The sequence below is a fragment of the Ochotona princeps genome, chromosome 5, assembly GCF_030435755.1.
Source record: "Ochotona princeps isolate mOchPri1 chromosome 5, mOchPri1.hap1, whole genome shotgun sequence".
NCBI lineage: Eukaryota > Metazoa > Chordata > Mammalia > Lagomorpha > Ochotonidae > Ochotona > Ochotona princeps.
In genome coordinates, this window is record NC_080836.1 from 75,606,506 (window position 1) to 75,628,213 (window position 21,708).

The 21,708-nt window shown below is 41.1% G+C and overlaps 1 protein-coding gene across 2 annotated transcripts; it reads right to left on the reverse strand.

Moving 5' to 3' along the window:
* Positions 1-1,386: 1,386 nt before the first annotated feature.
* Positions 1,387-21,226, reverse strand: KCTD18 (potassium channel tetramerization domain containing 18). 2 transcript variants are annotated; one of them, XM_004576943.4, is made up of 7 exons: positions 21,090-21,226; positions 17,667-17,900; positions 15,317-15,528; positions 12,791-12,984; positions 11,838-11,932; positions 5,967-6,069; positions 1,387-3,223 (listed from the first exon to the last, which is right to left on the reverse strand). In XM_004576943.4, exons 2-7 carry the CDS (start codon positions 17,824-17,826, stop codon positions 2,716-2,718), a joined length of 1,272 nt encoding a protein of 423 aa, XP_004577000.2. In that variant the 5' UTR covers positions 17,827-17,900; positions 21,090-21,226; the 3' UTR covers positions 1,387-2,715. The 2 variants fall into 2 exon arrangements, with proteins under 2 accessions (XP_004577000.2, XP_058520787.1); XM_058664804.1 differs by having other exon boundaries at positions 17,667-17,902; positions 21,094-21,213.
* Between the last annotated feature and the right edge of the window lie 482 nt (positions 21,227-21,708).

Sequence of the window (21,708 nt, forward strand, 5' to 3'; positions counted from 1 at the left end):
AACAAAACAAAACAAAAAAACAAAAATACCCTCAATAGGGACCAGTTTTGTGGCTCCCTGGATCAGAGAAGCATCAGAATATAGTCCAAGTGCTTGGACCTCTGCCACCCACAAGCAAGACCCAGATGACAATCCTGGTTTTGGGCTGGCCCATTCCTGTCCATCAGGGCCATTTGGGAAGTGAGCCAACAGATGGAATACTTGTGTCTCTCCCTCTCTCTCTGTAACTCAGACTTTCAAATAAATAAATCAATCATTTTTAAAAATCCTCAAATATTATGTTTATTTTCTCCCTCTAGCTTTTCCTTTCACCATAATGATGCCATGTCAACCAGCAGAAGTTCAGTCCTGGGGCTGAAATGGGAGCCCATGTAATCATTGTTGTACAGCCTTAACTTTTCTGACCCTCATTTTCTCCATCTAGAACTGTGAAAAGATAACCTTCTCTACCTTGTTGTTCTGAATAGCAAGAAAACACATAAAAACACTTTTTAAAGGTGTTATAAACAACAGAAAGCATTCCATGGATCCCCCTGCCAGTCCTGGACCCTCCACAACATAACCACCCAGTTTTAGTTGGGGCAAGTCAATTATCAACACATCTGAAAACACAATCAATTATTACTATTTTTTTTTAAGATGAGCAATATTCAACTATCTTACTTGCCAATGAGAATTTCTATGTGTCCTTAACCCAATAGCACAAACCTACTTTTAAAATCAACATTTATAAAGCTTTACTTTTTATTTCCTTCTTTCTCTCCCTGTTTTTTTCTCAGAAAAACAACATGAGTTATGCTGAGTATCAACCTTTTTATGTTTGCAGTCTGATACTGAGTAAAACACTATTTTTTTTCATATAAAATGAGGTCAACTCCCAAAGAACCATGCTCAAATAATATTGTTCAGCTAACTCACACATTCAAAAAATGGCTTTTGACCCTGATACCATGAAGAACAGCTTGTCTCTTCCCCACCTCAGCAGTTGCACAAGACATTCTTTGGAGAAACGCTGCAGATTTCCCTTAAACTACCTGATGCAAAGAAATGCGGATGCAAGTGTTTGCATCATATATGCCTAATTATGGTGCAATATTTCCAGTAAATGTCTATTATACACAAAATATGCATTATATATTTATTAAGCATAAAATGTTCTTATACGAATCAGTAACACAAGCAATCCTCATAATGTCCAGATTGGGAGTTCCAAAATTTTCTGTGGTCCATGATTTTCAGATTTGCCTGGAATCTGTTTAACAACACTTTTAAAAGATGACTCAAGTTTTAAATACTCCACAGGAAAATGCTATTATAAGGTTTTCAATTAAATAATGGCTTTTTTTTTAGCCAAATAAAGCACCTATTGCAAAAGTTTCCAGTAGATAGTTATCCAAAATTAGTTTAATACTTTAATACACTATCTGGACAAAAAAGCAATTTTGCAAGCTTAAAGAGACAACCTATATAAACTAACAAGGTTCCAAAGCACTGAAGGGCTCCAAGGCCTAAATAAGCACAGTCATGGTGGGGAGGAGCGAAATGTCACATTTTACTGAAAACTTTTACTTTATTTTGTAGAAAGTAATGCTTGCAGCATATTTACTTCTTCAAGGCAATGCAAGTACAATGATAAACATCTGAGTAAAAAGTACCCTGCTTGATGAATTTATTTTTAACACACTTAAGGAATAGCACTCACTGAAAAGTAGGATTGTGTGATCCAATTATAAAATACAACATATAAGAGTAAAAACAACAACTGAATAGTTATGAAAAAATAGATCAAAACATTCTGTTTAAAAGTATTAAATTCAAGTTCTACGTAAATTTTATGCATAAAAATCACTCTGTAGTGTCAGAATGACTCTTTCATGGTCATTTCTGAAAACCAAATGTCAACTTTAGCTAAAAACTCTTTTTACCTCTGTTTTTCAAAGGACTTTTTAAACCTCACTATCCAAATCCAAATGTGCTAACAACTTATTTAAGACATGTTTACTGTTCTTACCACAAGGAATCATCTTCTGGTGGACATAAATAAATCAGCTTACAGAAAACACCAAGAAGAGCCAATCTAAGAAAGAAAGTAGTTCACTTACAGGAGAGTTGAAGTGTGACCTCCAGTTACTGTTGCCCCACTCACCCACCCGGGCCCAGAACCACTTCACTTCTTTTCTTGATGCCTCATGACTGGGAGTGACACGGAGGCAGCTCACCTTGATCTCCATTCTTGCTCTTGAATCCTTCTTGGTTGTGGTAGAGCACACAGACCCACAGACATCACTCTCCATTTCACCAGCCCAAAACATCTAAGCCAACACTGCAAAGCCTATCCCTGCCAAGAGCAGCAGGACTAGAGTGCCTGGAGTCAACAGTTACTTCAGCAACAGAGTAGACGGTCTGGGGATTATTTCTGCTGTTCAGTTTTGTCATCCTAGTGCCAATTAACTGTTGAACGAACCACCCTGAAAACAAGAAACTGCCCGTGGACAATCACTGTAGTCGGGAAGCGAGAGGCAAGCCTAACACCAAGTGCTTAAGTCTCCTTTCCTCCATTCTGCCTTCACACAATTTATCTTTCCCATAATAATAATTCTAGGAAATATTAATCCTAAATAAGACCCCTGCTGCCTCAACAAACAGTGACAGTTATTCTTGTCAAAGGGGCTGGAAGCTCTTAGGTAGAAGCAGCAAGTTTGGAGTGCACCATTTTTATCCATTCACCTGGTCTTTCCCATTTTCAGTTTGCACTCCCAAAGCACTGCAAGCTTGGAGAGCCAGTGCTTCGGGGGAGCTTGCCTGCCTCTCTGTGGGGTGGCTGGGCAGGGAGGGCATGGCAACACACAGCGGAGTCCTCTTCAGTTTTATCACGCGATGGGGTGTAGACTTCCTGTCACAGAGCAGCACCTTGGCTGGAGGTGGGGGTACAGCCCCGTTTTCAGCACTCTCTGCCTCCGGGGAAGCCTGAGTGTGCCTGGAGCCTACCGCGCCCAGAGGGGAAGCACAATGCTGAGCTGCCCTTCCGCTGCTGCCAATCTGAGATGGGTGTGCCGCTGCCCCAGATGCAGTCTGACTGGCACAGGCTGGAGACACCCTGACAGCAGCTGAGTTCTTGACTTTAATCTGGGTGCTTGTGGAAGGGCCCAAAAATCGGACAGGCTTTGGGCCAGTCTTACAGTTCACACCTTCTTCCTCTTCCTCCTGGAGTGCTGTCAGCCGCCTAGAAATACAGAAGCCAGTTATTCTCAGCATCCACCTTTCCTTTTGCGTAGCCAAGGAACACATTCCCAAAGTGTACCTGCAGGCCTTCCCAAGAGTTGAGCAGTTTATCGGGATCAACCTCCCTCATCTCACATCTCCCACTGAGGTCACAATGTAAACTAGAACGTTTACAAACGATCACTGCAACCTGAAGACAAAATGTGTCTTTCAATGACTCACATAATGCTAACACCAACCAGTGGACAGTGGGAGGGTTACCAACGAATTTGCAACATCATACTCTGTTCCCAGCATACCTACAGTTGGTTTTTGGAAAAACTGCAGTTTCAAGAAATGTACTGGGGGAAAAACAATGGTTTCAAGATGAAGTAAACGTGAGAAATGCCCTTAAACAGTTTCTTTTCCATGTTAGCATAGGAAAGATTCTAAGGAGGCCTATATAAAGACCCCCATGTGCATTTAACTTTGTTAGATTTATACTCCTATTTCCCAGTCATTCTGGAGTGAAACCTTGGACATGCAGTGAAATTTGTTTCTGTAGGACACAGTTTTGGAAATACTGCTAGAATGGTCAAACCCATAATATGATTAGGTGCTTTCAAAAATTGAGTACTAGACAAAGCTTGGAACATTCCCAAACTGAACTCATCATTCATTACAAAAACACAGAGGTGGGCCCGGTGGCGTGGCCTAGAGGCTAAAAAAGTCCTCGCCTTGAACGCGCCCGGGATCCCATATGGCCGCCAGTTCTAATCCCGGCAGCCCCACTTCCCACCCAGCTCCCTGCTTGTGGCCTGGGAAAGCAGTTGATGACGGCCCAATGCTTTGGGACCCTGCACCCGCGTGGGAGACCTGGAAGAGGTTCCTGGTTCCCGGCTTCAGATCAGCGCGCACCGGCCCGTTGCGGCTCACTTGGGGAGTGAAACATCGGATGGAAGATCTTCCTCTCTGTCTCTCCTCCTCTCTGTATATCCGGCTTTCCAATAATAATAAATCTTTAAAAAAAAAAAACCACAGAGGTAAAGCATCTTTAGAAATGACTTTTAAATTAATTAATTAATTTATTTTTATTGGAAAGTCAGATTTACAGAGAGAAAGATCCTTAAACCAGTTCACTCCCCAAGTGGCCACAATGGCCACAGCTGAGCTGATTCAAAGTCAGGAGCTTCTGTCAGGTCTCCCATGTGGGTTCAGGGTCCCAAGGCTTTGAGCTGTCCTCTACTGCCTTCCCAGGCCACAAGCAGGGAACGGGGAGGGAAGTGGAGCAACCGGGATATGAAACGGCACCCATATGGGATCCTGACACATGCAAGGTGAAGACTTTAGCCATAGGCTACTGCGCCAGGCCCCAGAAATGACTTTAAAACTGTAAAATTACTGTCACAGCCCTGTCTGTACCTTCCACGGTTTCCACTAGCTTTCCAGAAGAAGGACCACTCCATAATAGGAAGGGTAGCCTAATCCTGCCCACCTGCTTGCTCTCACACATTCATGTGCTATTAGCGCTCACACAGCAAACTTTCATTCTTGGAAATGGGATGGTAACAGCAGGATTACCTGAAAACTATTACATGTAGCAAAGAATGTGAGTATAATGTAGTCATTCCTAAAACTCTACTGAACATCATTCCATTTTCTCCAGTGACATAGGTGGCTTGTTGGATCTCCCAAGTGCTTCTCAGTCATCATTGTTATCCTGTGGCTGCAACTCCCAAAGGAAAGACAGCCAACACAGGGGTACGAGGGTGTCCTTAAGCCACCTGCCCACTCAGTGTGCTTCCTCTGTTGTCTGTCAGACTCAAACGCAGGGCTCCTCAGCCTTGGCACTTTCCCCACTTAGGGCCGGAGTAGTCCCTAGTGGCAACCCTGACTTGTAGCCACTAAATGCCAACAGAATCCCCTAAGCCACAATGTGAGCAGCAAAAATATCTCCAAACCTTGACAGATACCCCTAGGGAGCAAAATCTCTTCCCCTCACGTTGAGAGGCACTATTCTAGACCCAAATAAGATATGCTAACTGCAGGTAAGCAAATATAACTCAAAAGGCAAAATAAATGATAATAGAAGTATACAGCATTCAAGAAGTAAGATCCATTTTGACAAGACCAGAAGACAAAAGAGACTACTTTGAAATTCCATGGGGATATTAAATCAAATTCTAAAATAGGTGATCAAGAAATCAGAGCATCTGAAAGCCATGAATAAAACCCAGACATTAAAAATAAAATATTATTTTAAATATATCTAAGACATACTGAAAAGAGACAGATGCAGAGTGAGTTTAATGCCAACAATTTCACAGAACACAAGAAAATACCATTAAACAAAAACATTATTTGTGGCAATAGGAAAGAGAAAGGAATTCAGAGTAAGCCACGGGAAATTTCAAGTATTATGTCTAAGTAGAATTTTTTACTACTGCCAATCTAGTCAGGGATTTCAATTTTGTATGAGAAAAATGCTTACCAGAGCATTCTCTCTATGTCCTCTAGCATTTCTAAAACCACACTAAGTCAGTAAGAATATACTATAATCCAATTTTAGAGAATTAATCCCATTTTTTACTTTTTTTTTTGTAACTGCATTTCTGAAGATAGTTTGATGGTAAAGTAGAAGATTCACCAAGGTGATGTGATTAATAAGCTTAGTAAGAGCAAGGACTATTAACCATTTCCTTTTCACAAAGCTAACAAGGATTTTGGTTAAAGCCTTAAAAACAAAACAATACAACATGGATCACCTCTTTCGAATCGGAGCCATGTGACGCAGATTTCCAAGTAAAGGCCGCTCCTCCAGAGTCCAACATTCAATCAGCTCATGAGGCACCCTCCAGTAGCTAACACCTGCAGGATCAAAAGACATCATTGAGAGAGCCACTGCCCACTGCAAAAGGCTGAGCAACGCTGTTCCATGTAAGGCCAGCCAGAAAGGTCTGAAGGTTTATGCTTCTCATGTGACAAAGGGAGATGTGCCCAACGTGAACAGGAAGTGTTCTCATGAGAAGGGGCAAGAGCAGAGGGGCCCAGCTCCTGAGCTGCCACCATCCAGAAGAGCTGGCGAGCGGCCTGAGCTGCGCCACAGATCCGCTGAGAAAACAGGTCACGATGCACGCCCAGGCAGGCTGGATGTGTGTCAGTCAAGGGCACAGAGCCTGGCACCACAGCTGCCTGGGTCAGAATCGTACTCTAGCTTCACTAGTCATGTGACCTAAAGCAAGTTAACTTTCCTGGGTCAAAATTTTCTCATCTGTGAAATGATGATAATAATAGTAGCTACATCACAGGATTGTTGTCAATGTTTACAGAAATCAGTGAATGTGAAGCACTTAGAGCAGGCTAAGCACTCAAAATACACTAGGTGCCTTTACTGTTAGCCATAGTGTTGGGCTGTAGTATCAGAACTGCACGATGCGCTTTTTAACACTTGCCCTGTCTACTTCACTGGGCCGCTATGATCATCCAATAAATTTTGTGAACACTCCGTAAATGGCAACCATCAAGGCAACAGGAGATTTCAAAACCTCCAAGTACCTTTTCAAAGAAAAATAAACTGAGTTTATATGTTAGGCCAAAATCCCACTCAGATTCATTTTAACATTTAAATCGTACATGCTTCTGATTGAAAGCTGAAAAGCATATTCTTATAAGCCTCAAAAATATTGCACTAAGTAAAAGTACCCAGACATAAAAGGTCACATATTATAATGATTCCATTTATATGAAACATCCAGAATAAATAAATCCATTGAGACAGAAAGCAGACTGGGAAGAAAGTAGAATAGGGAGTAGCCACTTAATGGGTACAAAGGTCACTTCTGGAATGTTTTGGAATGAACAGGGGAAATGATTATACTATGTATGAATATAATAAATGCCACTGAAATGTATAAGGGCACTTCATAAAGCTCATGAAAAAGTATAAATAAAAGGTAAGTTCATCTTGGTGCCAAAAAATTCTGGAATCCATACATAAGCTTCCTATTATATGTATTTATGATAAACTTTAAAAAATGTATTTTGAGAGGCAGGCGTGTGCACCTGTACAGATACACACATACACCCTTTGTGTACACAGATTCATTTCCCCAAATGCCTGCAATAGCCAGGACTGGACCCAGCTGGAGCAGGGAGCTAGGAACTCAGCCCAGGGCTCCTGTGTAGAAGGCAGGAACCCGGCACCTTCAGTCATCACCACTACCTCCTCGAGACTGCGTTAGCAGAAGCTGGACTCAAGACCCAAGCCAGGAACCATGATGTGGGACACAGGCATATTAACCAGTGTATTTTCCACTAGACTAAATGCTACTTCCTTAACAAGGACACTTGTTACGATCTTTTGCACAAGATCTTTTGCATGCAGGAGTTCCAATTTTCTGAGCTAAAATCCCTCTTGCGTACTTTAAGAATTCATTCCATTTTATAAGATTTATTTCAATTTTTAAAAAATAAAATTATGTATGTAGACACATGGAAAAAAGTTCAAAGAATTTACTGAATACAAATTTCCCACCTTTAAAAAAACAAAAGTTGGGGCCAGCACAATGGTGTGGCAAATTAAGCTTATGCCTGTGGCACCAGCCTCCCATATGGGCCAGTTCAAGTTCCAGCTGCTCCACTTCCCATCTGGCTCCTTGTTTATGGCCTGGGAGGACAGCGGAGGATGGTCCAAGTGCTTGAGCCACTGCATCCGTGTGAAAGACTTGAAAGAAGCTTTAGATTGGCCCAGCTCTGGCTATTGCGACCATTTGCGGAGTGAACCAACAGATGGAAGATCTTTCTCTCTGTGTCTTCTTTTCTCTGTGTAACACTCTGCTTCTCAAATAAAAAGAAAATAAATCTTTAAAAACAAAACCAAGAGTAACCACAGCAAGCATTAAACCTGGCAATTAGGATGCTGGTTATGATGTCTGAATTTCCTATCAGAGTCCCTGGGCTCAAGTTCCAGTGCTACACCAGCTTCCAGCTTCCTGATAATGCACATTCGGGCAGCAGCTGATGACAGTTCAAGTAAATTGATCCTGCCACTCATGTAGGGTCCCTAAAGTTGCCCACTGCCAGCCCTGGTCCAGCCTTCTGCTGCAAAGAGCTGAGGAGTGAACCAGAGAGAGGTAAGAGCTTTCCAAGACTCTCTCCTTCTCTCTTTGTCCCTCAAATATTTCTTTCAGAAATTGTTAAGAATGAAATTTTAGGTCAAAAGAAATGATGTGGTATCTCCTTTTTTCATTAAAATTCTGGTAGTAATAGCCAATGCAGCAGGTTATATATTTGCATTTCTGCATATAACAAATATGTCCAATACTCAGAAAACTCTATGAACCTAATGTAAGACAATAACTTTTTGGAACTGTTTGATCATGTTCTAAAAGTTACATATACTACAAAAACATTCCATAACCTGGACCATTATGCTTGCTTTTTTAAAAAAAAAATTAGATTTAATTGTGGTGCAGTATGTTAAGTTGCTGCCTCCAGTGCCAGTATCCCCTATGGGCACCAGTTCCTGACCTGGCTTTTCCACTTCTCTGTTCTCCAGGGGATAATGTGCCCGGGAAAGCAATGTGGAGATGACCCAAATGCTTCGGACCCTGCACCCATGTGGGAGATGGCAATAGTTCCTGGCTCCTGGCTTCAGCCTGACCCAGCCCTGGCCATTGTGGCCATTTGGGGAGTGAACCAGTCGATTCTCTTTCTCTCTTTCTCTCTTTCTCTCTCTCTCTCTCTCTCTCACTCTCTGCCTCTCCTTCTGTCTCTGTACCTCTGCCCTTCAAATAACTAAATGTCAAGTTTGTTAAAATGCAACTTACATGAAATAATATTTGTCCTTTTTAAAATTTGTCCTAGTCAAGATATAAAATATTTCTAATACCCCATAAAGTTCCCCTTATATTCCTTCACCTTCAGTGCTACATCTCCACCTGTAATTTTGCCTTTTCAGAATGTCATAAAATAGAATCATAAAATAGATGGCCTTTTAGGTCAAATTTCTTTAGCATGATGCTTTATGATTCATCCATGTTGATGTGTATAAAAATAATCACTCTGTTGAAAGGCTGGGAATTCTTCCATTGTATGCTATATCATCACAATTTATTTAAACAGTCATTTTTTCTGCCTATAATGTAATTCATATTCATTGCATAAAATCTGGAAAATGTAGAAAAGTTTATAGAAGAAAACCAAATTTGCTCCTAATCAAAAGCCAGGATTTATGGCTGAAGACATATTGGTTGGTATATTTTAGCCCAATCTTTTTCTATTCATATGAGTATATATTAATGAGTATATATATATGAGTATATATTTACTGTTACATTTAATTTTGTTTGTTTTTATTATATCATTCTATTATATCCTATTTTTATGAATGTTTATACAAGTTACTCAACATAATTTTAATAGCCTATTATAGTCCAATAATTTTGATTATATATATGTATATGTGTGTGATCTTCAAAAAGTTCGTGGGAAATGTATCTTATGAAAAAGTTGTGCATAGATATCAATTTTTTACACCAAAATAAGCATCTTAAAAAAAGTGGGCCAGGCACAGTAGCCTAGTGACTAAAGTCCTCCACTTACATGCACCAGAATCCCATATGAGTGCTGGTTCATATCCTGGTTGTTACATTTCCCTTCCAGCTCCATGCTTGTGGCCTGGGAAAGCAGTAGAGGAGGCCCAAGCATTGGGACCCATGTAGGAGCCCTGGAAGAAGCTCCTGGCTCCTGGCTTCAAATCAGCTCAGCTCTGGCCATTATGGCCAATTGGGGAGTAAGCCAGCTGACAGAAGAACTCTTTGTCTCTCCTTCTCTCTGTATATCTGCCTTCCCAATAAAAATAAAAATAAATCTTAAAAAAAAGTATTTGAGAGTCAAAGAGAAAAAGCAGGGATCTAACAGCTTGAGCTATCCCTTGCTACATTGCATAATCCCAGAAGCTATAGTTCTAGATGTTTTTTTGAATTGTTTTCATGAATGAGACTCCCCCCACTTCCTTCTAATTGATTCATGATAGGTAAGGTGCTGATCTTTATACATTATATTGCATCCATGTAGTTTAGTCTTTTAAAGTTATTTCTTAAAATACTTTTTGTTGATTTGGGGGGGGGGTAGTTCTGAAGATTAATTGTCCACAAATAACAACCAGTCCTCTCCCTTCCAGTATTTTTTATTTTACTTGTAATTCCTAGCTTAGTCATTTCCATAGGCCCACCAAAACCTTGTTAAACAATAATAAAGCTCCATTACACACTTTCTAAAAAAAAAAATCAGTTGCAAGTTTTCTAAGTTAGTGATCCCACTTTCCTACTTGAGCTTGCTACAGCAGCAGGGAAAGAAGCCATGCTGGGTTCTCCCCAAGTTCTCCGGGCATCTGACCAGCCCAGAGGCACAAGAGGAGACACAGAGAAGACCACTGGAATTGTTTCTCAACTTAAGCTGCAGCATCCCAAAGTAAATGAATTTTACAATAATAAACTTAAGGAGAACAGTCTTTCTTTCATTATTGTAAGTCATCCTGATTCGGGTGATGATAAGAAAGGGAACAAGACACAAGGGGAGCAAAACTGAGGAAATGAAGAAGGGTGAGTTCTAACATGGGACTTAAAGGAGGAACAGTTGGAGTTTTTAATGGCTCTTCCTCTCCCTTTACTCATTCTCTAACTAGGTCTGCCATTGGGGTGGCAGGAGCCCAAGCAGTTGGTCCATCATCTACTGCTTTCCCAGACACACTAGCAGGGAATGAGACCCAGAAATATACCAGCCAAGACTCAAACCAGGTGGATGCCAGTATCCCAGGTGGCAGTTTAACCCACTGGGCCACAACACTGGCCCCTTGTTCTTACGTGACTGACAGTCTGTCTCTACTAGCATATAAGATCATCTGAAGACTGGGATATAGCCTATTTAGCACTGGACCTACTTACAGAAATTACAGAACTTTTATACATGTTATGAATGAAGAAAAAAATACTTAGGCACAGAAGAGTTAAGCTTCCATGGTCCTGAAACAAGTGACATGGGCTTTCTGAAACTCAGGTTCTGCATCAGTAAAATAGGAATGCATAATAGCACACACAGTTGTTTGAGGACTGAGAAATACTGAATGTAGATTATCACACTGGATTTTAAACAGCACTGTCACCTCTCAGCAGTTTGATAAAAATGGTCACTTGTCAAAGTAGTACGCAGTTAAAAGTTATTTTCAGTGTTTTACTAGGGCTCTCAGACATTTTTCTCAGCATAATTTTCATTTCCTCTTACTCTTTATTACACAATTTATGTTTAATTTCATGTTTAATTTAGAAATATATGTCTAATGTTTGGTACATAGTAGATGGTAAATAAATTCTGTCTAATTGAACTAAACAGACCTAAGTAACATTAAGTGTATTTGAGGTTACTAAACTAGCAACAATTAAAAATAACCAACAATCCATGAGCTTAACATTTTGTTAGGGAAAGTGCAATATGAATACAAAGTGACAATTATCCTGACATATTCAATTTTTTTTCAAAAACAGAAATGTAATCTTTCAGAGAAATGCGATATGCAAGCCTTGTCTCAACAATGAAAAGTCAGCCTGCTTCCATGTCATAAAAGAAATCCACTGTACCTTTTCCTTCCCAAGCATCAAAGGCATCCATCATTTTCTTCAACTCTGCTACTGAATAATAGCTCCAAATGTATTGAACATTATTTCCCGCCTCTCTAGAAATATTGCAAAAGATAATCAATAAAAACAGGTGCTGAGTATTTATTCTGTGAGCCTTAACCATAAACAACACACAAACACAATGTCATGTTACTACGGTAAAGTATTTGTTAATTTCACAATATAGACCATGTAGACAAATGAACATCATCTTTAAAAGCATCTTCAAAAGGTCATCTAAATAGATAATCTAAAAAGCATCATCTTTAAAAGGTCAGCTAATTGCAGTAAAGTTAGAAAAGATTCAAGGCTAAAACTTTCCTAGCATTATGTCAGACTCTTTCAAATCTTACTTGGAAGCCTCCCTCCCTGTAATGAAATAAGAACCTCATAACATCCTTAATCTAAAACAAAGCATGTTTGTATGGTCACTCATTAGTTACTACTAATATGTGACTCAAACCAATCTCCTAGGTCATTTTTTCAAGTTTGATGAGTGAACTGATCAGTGTTAAGTAAGATTACAGGAACACGTGAAGAGAAGAATTGTCAAGAATTTAACATGAAGTCCTCCATTATTCCTCAGAAAAGCATACACAGTGAGCCAGTAATTCTAGCCTGTGCTCCCATGCTAGACAGCTAGGTTTACTTGCTTTTCTTTTTGGTTCTGAGCCTCGCAGTGCCAATGCACACTGCCACTTGAGCAGCACTGTCCTAGCTCATGCAGTTGGCCTGTACCTTGTAGCTCTGTGAAATGGTCTTCATTGCCATCTCCTCATGAAGCAGGCTCTAAGGGATCACTGAGAGGGGCTCAAGAGCCTGTTCTAGTCAGTCACACTATTTAATTCAATAGTATCTCTCAGGAGAGACCACAATTTTATTCCACTATTTTTCACATTTAAATCTGAACATACCTTTTAAAAATGCTTTTACTGTGAATTCTTCCTCCCAGCAGCTTATCAATAGCATCTGTTCCATCCATCTTTGTGGCATATACACCAATTATTCTACTCTCACAGCTTGCACCAGATGTGTTAAGATAGTGGAGAACCCAAACTGTTGGTTTATTGCAAACTAAACCATATGAATCACAGAAGTCTGCTAAAGCCTAAAGCAAAGAGATACATGAAATTTGAATTTAACTCTGGAGTAAAACAGAAAATTAATTTTTTCTATCACTTTCATATAAAGCTACAATTTCAGTTGATCATAAGGGAAATAACAAGATTACACATTTCAGCGTAATCATTAGACCTTTAGAGCCTTATTGCAAGCACACGTATGCTGGATTCATTGGAGGAGGAGGAAACAATCACACAAAGTGCCACCTAAGCCTAAAAGCTTCCATTCAGAGAACTTTTTATGCCTGGAAATCCTTTTTTATCTCTACCTCTCTTCACTTACCAAGATTACTTTTAATTTTATAATCATCATAAAATCTAATCTTTGTAAAATTATTTCCCCACTGCCAACATCACTTTTAATTTTATAATCTTCATATAATAATGGAAATTTAGAACCTTTCTTTTCCCTTTAGAATATTATCCCCCCAATTTCCCATTTCATACCATCTTCCTTTTACTAACCCCTTGGGTGAGTTTTACTTTTAATTTCAAATTCCAAAGATGAATTAATTAAATCAACTGCTCTTTTACACTAACAGATATGAATACATGAGTTCACTGTATATTATCTGAATCCATTTGGTATTATTCAGCCTGTTCATTTATTCATTTAAATACTAAGTACTTACTATGTGCATTAGCTAAAGTCTTAAAGATGCAATAGCAAATGAAAGATAGGTTTCCAATCCTTCTAGAGCTTATAGTTAATAGCTGACGTTAAATAATCTATTAGCACATCATGCTAAACTGCAAGGTGCAACAGGGCAGGAAGGTTTTATCCAGTGGATGGGAAGGAGAAAAAAAAATAGCATTGGTGCTGTAAACACACTAAGGACAGGCACTTCTGTCTCTTTTAACTCACTATGTATCCTAAGTACATGGACAAGTGCTTGACACAAAGCAGATACCCTCTAATTAGGGATCAGCAATGAAAATAGAGCCCTAATGTCCACTTAGTACTGCTATCTCACTCCCATATTGCTTTTTAAGTTTGCCTGCAAAAGACTTCCCAATTAAATTATGAATTGTTCAAGAGTAAAACTGCATGTCACACTTCTTAGTATTCCTTGAGTAGTTCCATAATTTCACAAAAAATTGGAAAAAGACACATGTGAGCTTATAGAAGGAATATGGATATACTATTTCCTTGTTGAAGGAAAAAATCAAGAATAAAAGATCAAAGAATTGGAACACCCAAAAATAAATGTTAACGTTCAAAAACTTCTAGCCAGACTTCTTTAGCTCCTTTGTTTAGATGCAGCAAACAACACAGAGAACCACTGTTTAATAGTTCAGTTAATAAATAACTTCAGTAGCAGAACCTATGCAATCATGCAAATCACTGAATGGGACCTGGAACTCAATCTGTCAGCTTGCTTCCTAGACACCGGCATGCAGATCAAAAATTGAAACCAGTTCAAATCAGTTTTCACTATTAAAAATCATGGAGGGAAATAGGTTTGTTAGATGCCCAAATTAGCTAATTATGTGTTATACATAATATCTTATCAATAAGACAATGAAATTTTGTAAATTAGCAATTAATCTTTAAAATGTGACTTAACATAGTAGCATATTTTTAAAACATTACTGATCACAAAGTAAATTAATCAAACTTATGTTTTAACTGAGTAATTGTTACACTCACTAAATCAGGCAACAGATTCTATTATTACCATTACTACTCTTTAAAAAAATCATATCACTATACTCTCATATACAGTACTATTATATTTCTTCTAATATAAAAATAACTTCAAGAACAGAATAGTACCATTTACAAAGCCATCAAGAAATGTTGTATCTTAAAATAAGAATATAAACTTAATAAATCTTTGGCAATGCAATGCACTTTACTATAACAGAATTAATAGAGTCTTAGCCTTAGAAAAATGAGGTGGAGCCTGGTAGAGCAGGTTCAACATGCCGCAGGAGGCCTCCACATCCCATATCACAACACCTGAGTTTAAGTTCCCAGCTCCTTTTCCAGTCTCAGCTTCATGCTAATGCATACCTCAGAGAACAGCACATTATGGCCACAAGGACAATCTGAACTGAGTTCCCAACTCCTGGGCATTTGAGGACTGAAGCAACAGATGGAAGATGTCTCCTTCTCTTTCTTCCTCTTTGCTTCTATCCTTCCCTCGCAATCTCCCTTTCTTTCAACATCATTATTTTAATAAACACATGTGCAGACATTTTAAAAACTGTCTTAATCTTAGTTATGTGACAACACAGGCTATATAAAACAATATATTGGTTTGCCCATAGTATGTATGTATGTATTTATTTTAAAACTTAAGAAAATGCCAAGACCTTTTTTAATTCTATATTTGACCTTAAAGAATATATCTCCATTTCACTGGCCAAGTGATCAGACAAGCTGTATGGATAAGGGATGCCAAAATAATCAGCCTCTTCCTGTAGGGCAACTCGGGTTTGTTCATCCGTGGGAATCCGAACTTCTCCATGAAGATAATCCAAAAGATATTTAAAGAGATGTCCATCGCGGTCAATGACACAAGCCCCTAGAAAACACCCAGTTCAAAAATGACTACATAGATTCATACAATAAACTTTAGCAATTTGAAATAAGTCTGACTACTTCTACAGTTGTTTCTTTCTCACAAGAAAGCTAATGTTCTTTGTTCAAATGGGTTCAGTCAATTAAACCAAGCTAGATTTTGGTGCTTCACTGGAGCAGCAAATATGATACCCCAACAACCCTCAGCTTACCAAAGTGATATCCTAAAACTAAATTCGGGTAAGCTGTTTAGGAAAACCATTTGTATTTAAATAATACTGCATCTAAATCTGAATGCAAATGTTTATCACCACAGTCACTATGTTTGGTGCAACAGGTATAATATGAACTAAAGCTATAATTCTAGGAGCGAGGCCAAGGACAAAAGTAAAGCTGAAATGAAGTCTACAATCTGATCATGTACCCTGGAATCAAACCATATCTTCCTAGATAAAAAGGTAGATGCAATGCCTACACTTTCCACTGTGACCACTGCAAAATCCAGGAGACCTCAGACTTCTGAAACAGAAACTCACGTTTAACCTCAGCCCAACTGCACCAGAACAGATGTATATAGTTGCTCACTAAAGAGGGTATGTTTACCAACAACCTTTTCACTCTAGTGAACACTGAGTCCTGAATATCAGTAATTCGTATGTTTTCCATCCTTTCAACTGTCATTAGCTGGCACAGCAACCTCCTGGGAGAACAGGCCCTCATATTCAAGACTCCTCAACCCTGCTCCTCTGACACAGAACCAAAGAACATTGCTGAGGATCAAAGTGAAAAAAAAACAAAAAAACGAAGCAAAACAAAACAAAACAAAAACTAACATTGAGATTATTTTACAATCAGGAAGCAGATTCAATAAATCCCAGAGTACACAAAGCAATCACAGCAGCCCCCAAACTCTATCTTATATTTTATTATTTCTTCTAAACACCAAATTTTGGGTCCCTGCCACCAGCAGACAGCACCACCACAGTATTTTCTGAGTTACATATGTCAGTCCAAATGAGACCATGAAGCTACTAGGTTAGGTGGCAAGTACGGTAAGTAGTCTTCCCTTATCCATGGTCCCACTTTCTACAGCCAACCATGGCTTTAAAAACGTCAAATGGAAAATTCTAGAAATAAATAATTCCTAAGCTTTAAGTATAAATTTTCTTTACTGTTATTATTGCAGCAGCTCTATTTTATTGTTAGTTACTATCATTCACCTTTTACTGTGCCTAACTTACAAATGAAACATTATCAGGCCCAGCCCCATGGCTCAGTGGCTAAATTCTCACCTTTCATGGGTCACGATCCTATATGGGCACCAGTTCGTGTCCCAGCTGCCCCACTTCCCATCCAGCTCCCTGCTTCTCGCCTAGAAAAGCAGTGGAGGATGGCTCAAAGCCTTGGGACCCTGCACCCATGTGAGAGACCTGGAAGAAGTTCCTGGTTCCTGGCTTCAGATCCGCTCAGTTGCAGCCACTACAGCCACTTAGGGAATGAACCAAAGAATAGAAGATTTTTTCTGTCTCTCCTTCTCTCTGTAAATCTCTGCCTTTCCAATAAAAATAAATAAATTTTAAAATAAAATAAAACATTATCAAAGGTATTTGTATTCAGGAAAGCAGCTGGTGTGACAGGACTCAGTACTATTCAGTTTCAGACACCCACTGGACATCTCACTATGGATTCCTAATGGATTTGCAGGGATTCCTGTATCATACTAATTCTATGCTGATGACTAGTCTGTTGTTTGTAAAAGTAGCTGCCTGCTTCAGAGAAACACATTTTCTAACTTGAAGAACAGAGAAAGGCTAATATATTCAATCAGCATAAATACCTCCACCCATGATGTTGCATGAAAGTAAAGACTTTCAAAATATAGCTAATCTCCATAATTAGGTCATGATTGACCTTTGCACACTCACTTCTTCATCAACTCTTAGCAAGAGCATCACAAACTTTAGGAAATAGACATTTAATTTTTTCTATGTCTTTAATGACTCTCCATACAAGTCCTAATGATCTCAATAATTAGTAATACTAATCTAATGGATTCCATTATAATTTTAAAAATCAAAGGGAACTTCAACTGACTTCCTATTTGAATACTCAGGATCATTTGTCTAGGCTTTCAACAAGTACCTGATTCATCTGTTTTCAGAGGAAAACGCCCACTGAACATAGACGCCAGCATAGAGTCTTTGAAACGGCACAAGGACTCGCGTCGGGCTGTGTAAACACAGCCCCTCACATTCAGGCGAAGAATATCCAGCACCTCCTCTTCTGCCTTGCGGTCTGCCATTGCTGCCTCAGGGATCAGATTTTTTGCCTCCCAACATCCTCAGAAACTTCAAAGCTAAGGCAGCACCAGTCCCGCTCTGTGAAAACAAAGGAGGATCATCACCGACATTTCCAACTACACACTCAAGAGACTATCGAATGCATTCTGCTGTGACTTCAACTGAATTCCTCAATGCTGGCAATACTGAATTGAAGGCTTTAGGCAAGACAAAAGGAGTCTGAGACATGCTGAGAAGCTGGAAAACTTGGCTCAGAGACTCTGCACAAGATGATAAACTCTTGCCAACCAAAGCATAGCTGCTGAAAGGACTCAAAAAAGTCAAGAAGATAACAACTGGTCTGCCACATACGAGGATAAAGCTGAGGTATGTTTGTGATCTTTGGTATTCAAGCAACTTTTCAACTACAGAGTCTGAGGAAGCTGTCTAGACTGCACACCTTCTCACTGCACGAAGTCCAAGGAGGCTATCCAGACTGTCAAGGACATCAGTGGGCAGCACAGAACTGAGCTGCCAGGCTTTTACTCTGTATTGCCTCTGGGAACCTTTGGCAAAACAGGGGCAGCAATAACATCCATTTCAAAGGACTATCAGAATCATTAACAGAACATCATCTGAAACAATGACTGGGTCAGAGCAAGTACTCAGCAAGTGACAAGTATTATTTATAACGATATAAATTTTTTCATAACGTATCAGGGCTGCAGTCTGCAATCCCAGCAGCCCATGTGAGCACTGTTCCAAGTCCTGGCTGCTCCACTTTTGATCCAGCTCCCTGCTAATGAGTTTTGGAAAGCAGCGAAGGATGGTCCAAGTATTTGGGCCCCTGCACCCATGTGAGTGACCCATATGAAGCTCCTGGCCCAGCCCTCACCATTACAGCCATTTAGGTAATAAGACAACGGACAAAGGATCTCTATCTCTCTCCCTCTGTGTAACTCTGCAGCTTTAAAAAAATGTTTTTTCATAAGGTATATGCTGAGAGACTTTATAAATTAAGCCCAGAATCATATAGATACAGTCACCAGATTCATCTAAAATGACAAATAACACCTCTGCATCATCCAGCTTCATTAGCATGCTGAAGTCTCAGGAACCTTTCCCAGGACTGGTCTCTGCATGCTTTCCGGAGATCACAGAACACAGGTGTCTGGCATTTCTGGGGAAACTGAAATATTGTGAGGAAAAGATACTGCCAACATTGAGAAGCTGCCGTATGTACACAATTCACAGCAGCTTTAAAATGGCAGCCAAGAGGTCCCACAATATCCACATCAATTGACTTCTATCAAGTGATCACCTAAGACCCTCTGGCAGATGCTCCAGTTTAGCCAGTCCCCAACAGGATGAGTGGGCATCACTAGAATCTAGGGGAGATCATGTGTGTAGAATAGTCATGGACTGAAACCAACATATGGCTTCTCTTATGAGGACAAGCATCCACATACTATTTATGGAGGTGATGTCTTAGGCTGCCTACAAGTTCTGGGAACACCACTTAAAAGAGTCCTGTGAAAGAATCACTTCTCAGGTTCACAATGCCCCACTGGATCAGCTCCCTGAAATCCAGTGAATTCTGAGAATGAAAAATATCCTGGAAGGGCCCGGCACAGTAGCCTAGGGGCTAAAGTCCTTGCTTTGCATGCACCAGGATCCCACATGGGTGCCTGTTCTAATCCTGATGGCCCTGCTTCCCATCCAGGTCCCTGCTTCTGGCCTGGGAAAGCAGTCAGGAATGGCCTAAAGCCTGGGACGCTGCACCCGTGTGGGAGACCCAGAAGAAGCTCCTAGCTTTGGACTGGCTCAGCTCTGGCCGGTGCACTCACTTGGGGAGTGAATTATAGGACAGAAGATCTTCCCCTCTGCCTCTCCTCCTCTCTGTATATCTGACTTTGCAATAACAATAAATCTTAAAAAAAATCATGGAAAAACTATGCATGGATTTCAATGTATTTGTGCCAAAATTAACATCTTAATTGTTTTTCTTTAAATCTATTTATCTGAGAGGCAAACAGAACACAGAGAGATAAACAGAGAAATCCCATATACGGCTTTACTCCCTCAGTGCCTAGAACCATTATACCAGGCAGGGCCAAAGCCAGGAGCTGTCCAGTCAGTCCAGTGTGTGATGAGGATGGCAGGAACTCAATCACTTAAGCCATCACCGCTGCCTCCTGTGGTCTACACTGGAAGAAATCTGGAGAAAGAAACCGCAGCTAGGCATCAGCCCCAGGAACTCGGGGACTGCCTCACACATCTTAACTGGTAGACCAAAAGCCAGCTCTTCATTCCATCTGCCACCAACTTTTTAAAGTCTTCTCATATTCTTCAAGGTTCTAGGGAAATCTCACTTCTCACATGACCTTCCCAAGCACCCATTCGAATCACTCTAGTTTCACAAATGCATTTTGTCCTGTCCACAGCAGCCCGGCTTGTTTAATCCCAACTTTCCGCTTGGTCAGAGGAAGGCAGGACCTGTGTCACTTTTGATAATTGTCCTAGTAACCTTGGACTGAATGCCTCCCAAGTGCTCCCCACTGCAAAACTCACTGGACAGTCTTTACCTGAGTCAAACAATTGATCTACGCATAGAAAGGGCTGCTCCTATGGACAGATGTAGACACTGGGGTAAAAAACTCACTGATATATGCAGGGGTCTGTATTAGGGCCACCTGCTATTATGTGCTGGAACCGTCGACCCCGCCCACCCGTCAGCATGTTTTCACCCAGGTCTTCGCCTGGCTAGGTACCATACAAGAGCTCTGGTGGCCATACAACGAGCTAAGGCCCCAAGGGCTACTCCCCACCCTTGACCCTTAAGGGAAAGAACTCAAAGCTAGGCATAACCTAACTCCGAGGCTCAGAGACACCCACTGGGGCTTCCTGTGAGGGTGCAGGGTCCCCAAGGCGCAGGCCTGGGGCTGCCTGCATCACAACCATCAGATACCCTTGCTGAAAATGCAACCTCCCCCCAGCCCCAGGCCATCAAAGAGGCTTCACAAAGTCTGAAAGCAGACCGGAATCTGCCCACGGACCCCACTTTGAGAAAAATCGCCGAGGGGTTCACGTTCCTCGCCCGTAGCAGTATGAAAGGGGAGCTGCCACAGCCGGAGTGGCCCACGGCTCAAGAAACCCCAAATCGGCCCGAAGCCCGAGCCTGAGGTCCCAGGACCCTTTTCCTTACGGCTCCCCGCCACCTCCCGGGCCCAAGGGCCACCCGGCACCTTCCTCAGCAAGAGCGGGGCGGGGCGGCGGTCTCCCCGACTGACCTGCGGACGGCCCGGCCCTCGGCGCCGCCGCCGGACGCCCCTGGACCTGACGCGGAAGTGAGCGCCAACCCGGCTGCTCGGCAATTCCGGGTTCAGAGCAGGCCCAGCGGCTCCCCTCTGCGGCCGGTCCTGGCAGCGACGGAGGCGCCAACTGGGAGCGAGGCCACGCCCGCGCCACGCCACGCCACGCCCCCGAGTTGGTCCCGCCCCGAACTGGTGCAGCCTGGCTGGCCGCCGGGGGTGGGGGGTGGGGGAGGAGGATGAGTTGGTGGACAGTGTCCTCCCATTCTCAGAGAGAAAGCAAAGACCTGGCAAAAAGAGCTGGGGTTGCACCCTCGGAGAGACACCCATCCAGAGACTGCTTATATAGAAGAAAAGAACAGATCACACAAGTTGTAACTCTTCAGGGTCAGTGCGAGGCTAGAATTGGTAAGTTAGGTGTCCTCATTTTCAAGACAGTGGTCACGCCCTCCCTAAGAGAGCCTCTGGGCAGTGAGGCTTATTAAAATGCTGCTCTTGGAGAAATCCGTTTGGATACTGTTGGCGGTTTACAAAGTTGTTTCATATAGAACATTCCTGTTTAACGTGGTCTGTGTTATGCCGGAGCATGATGAC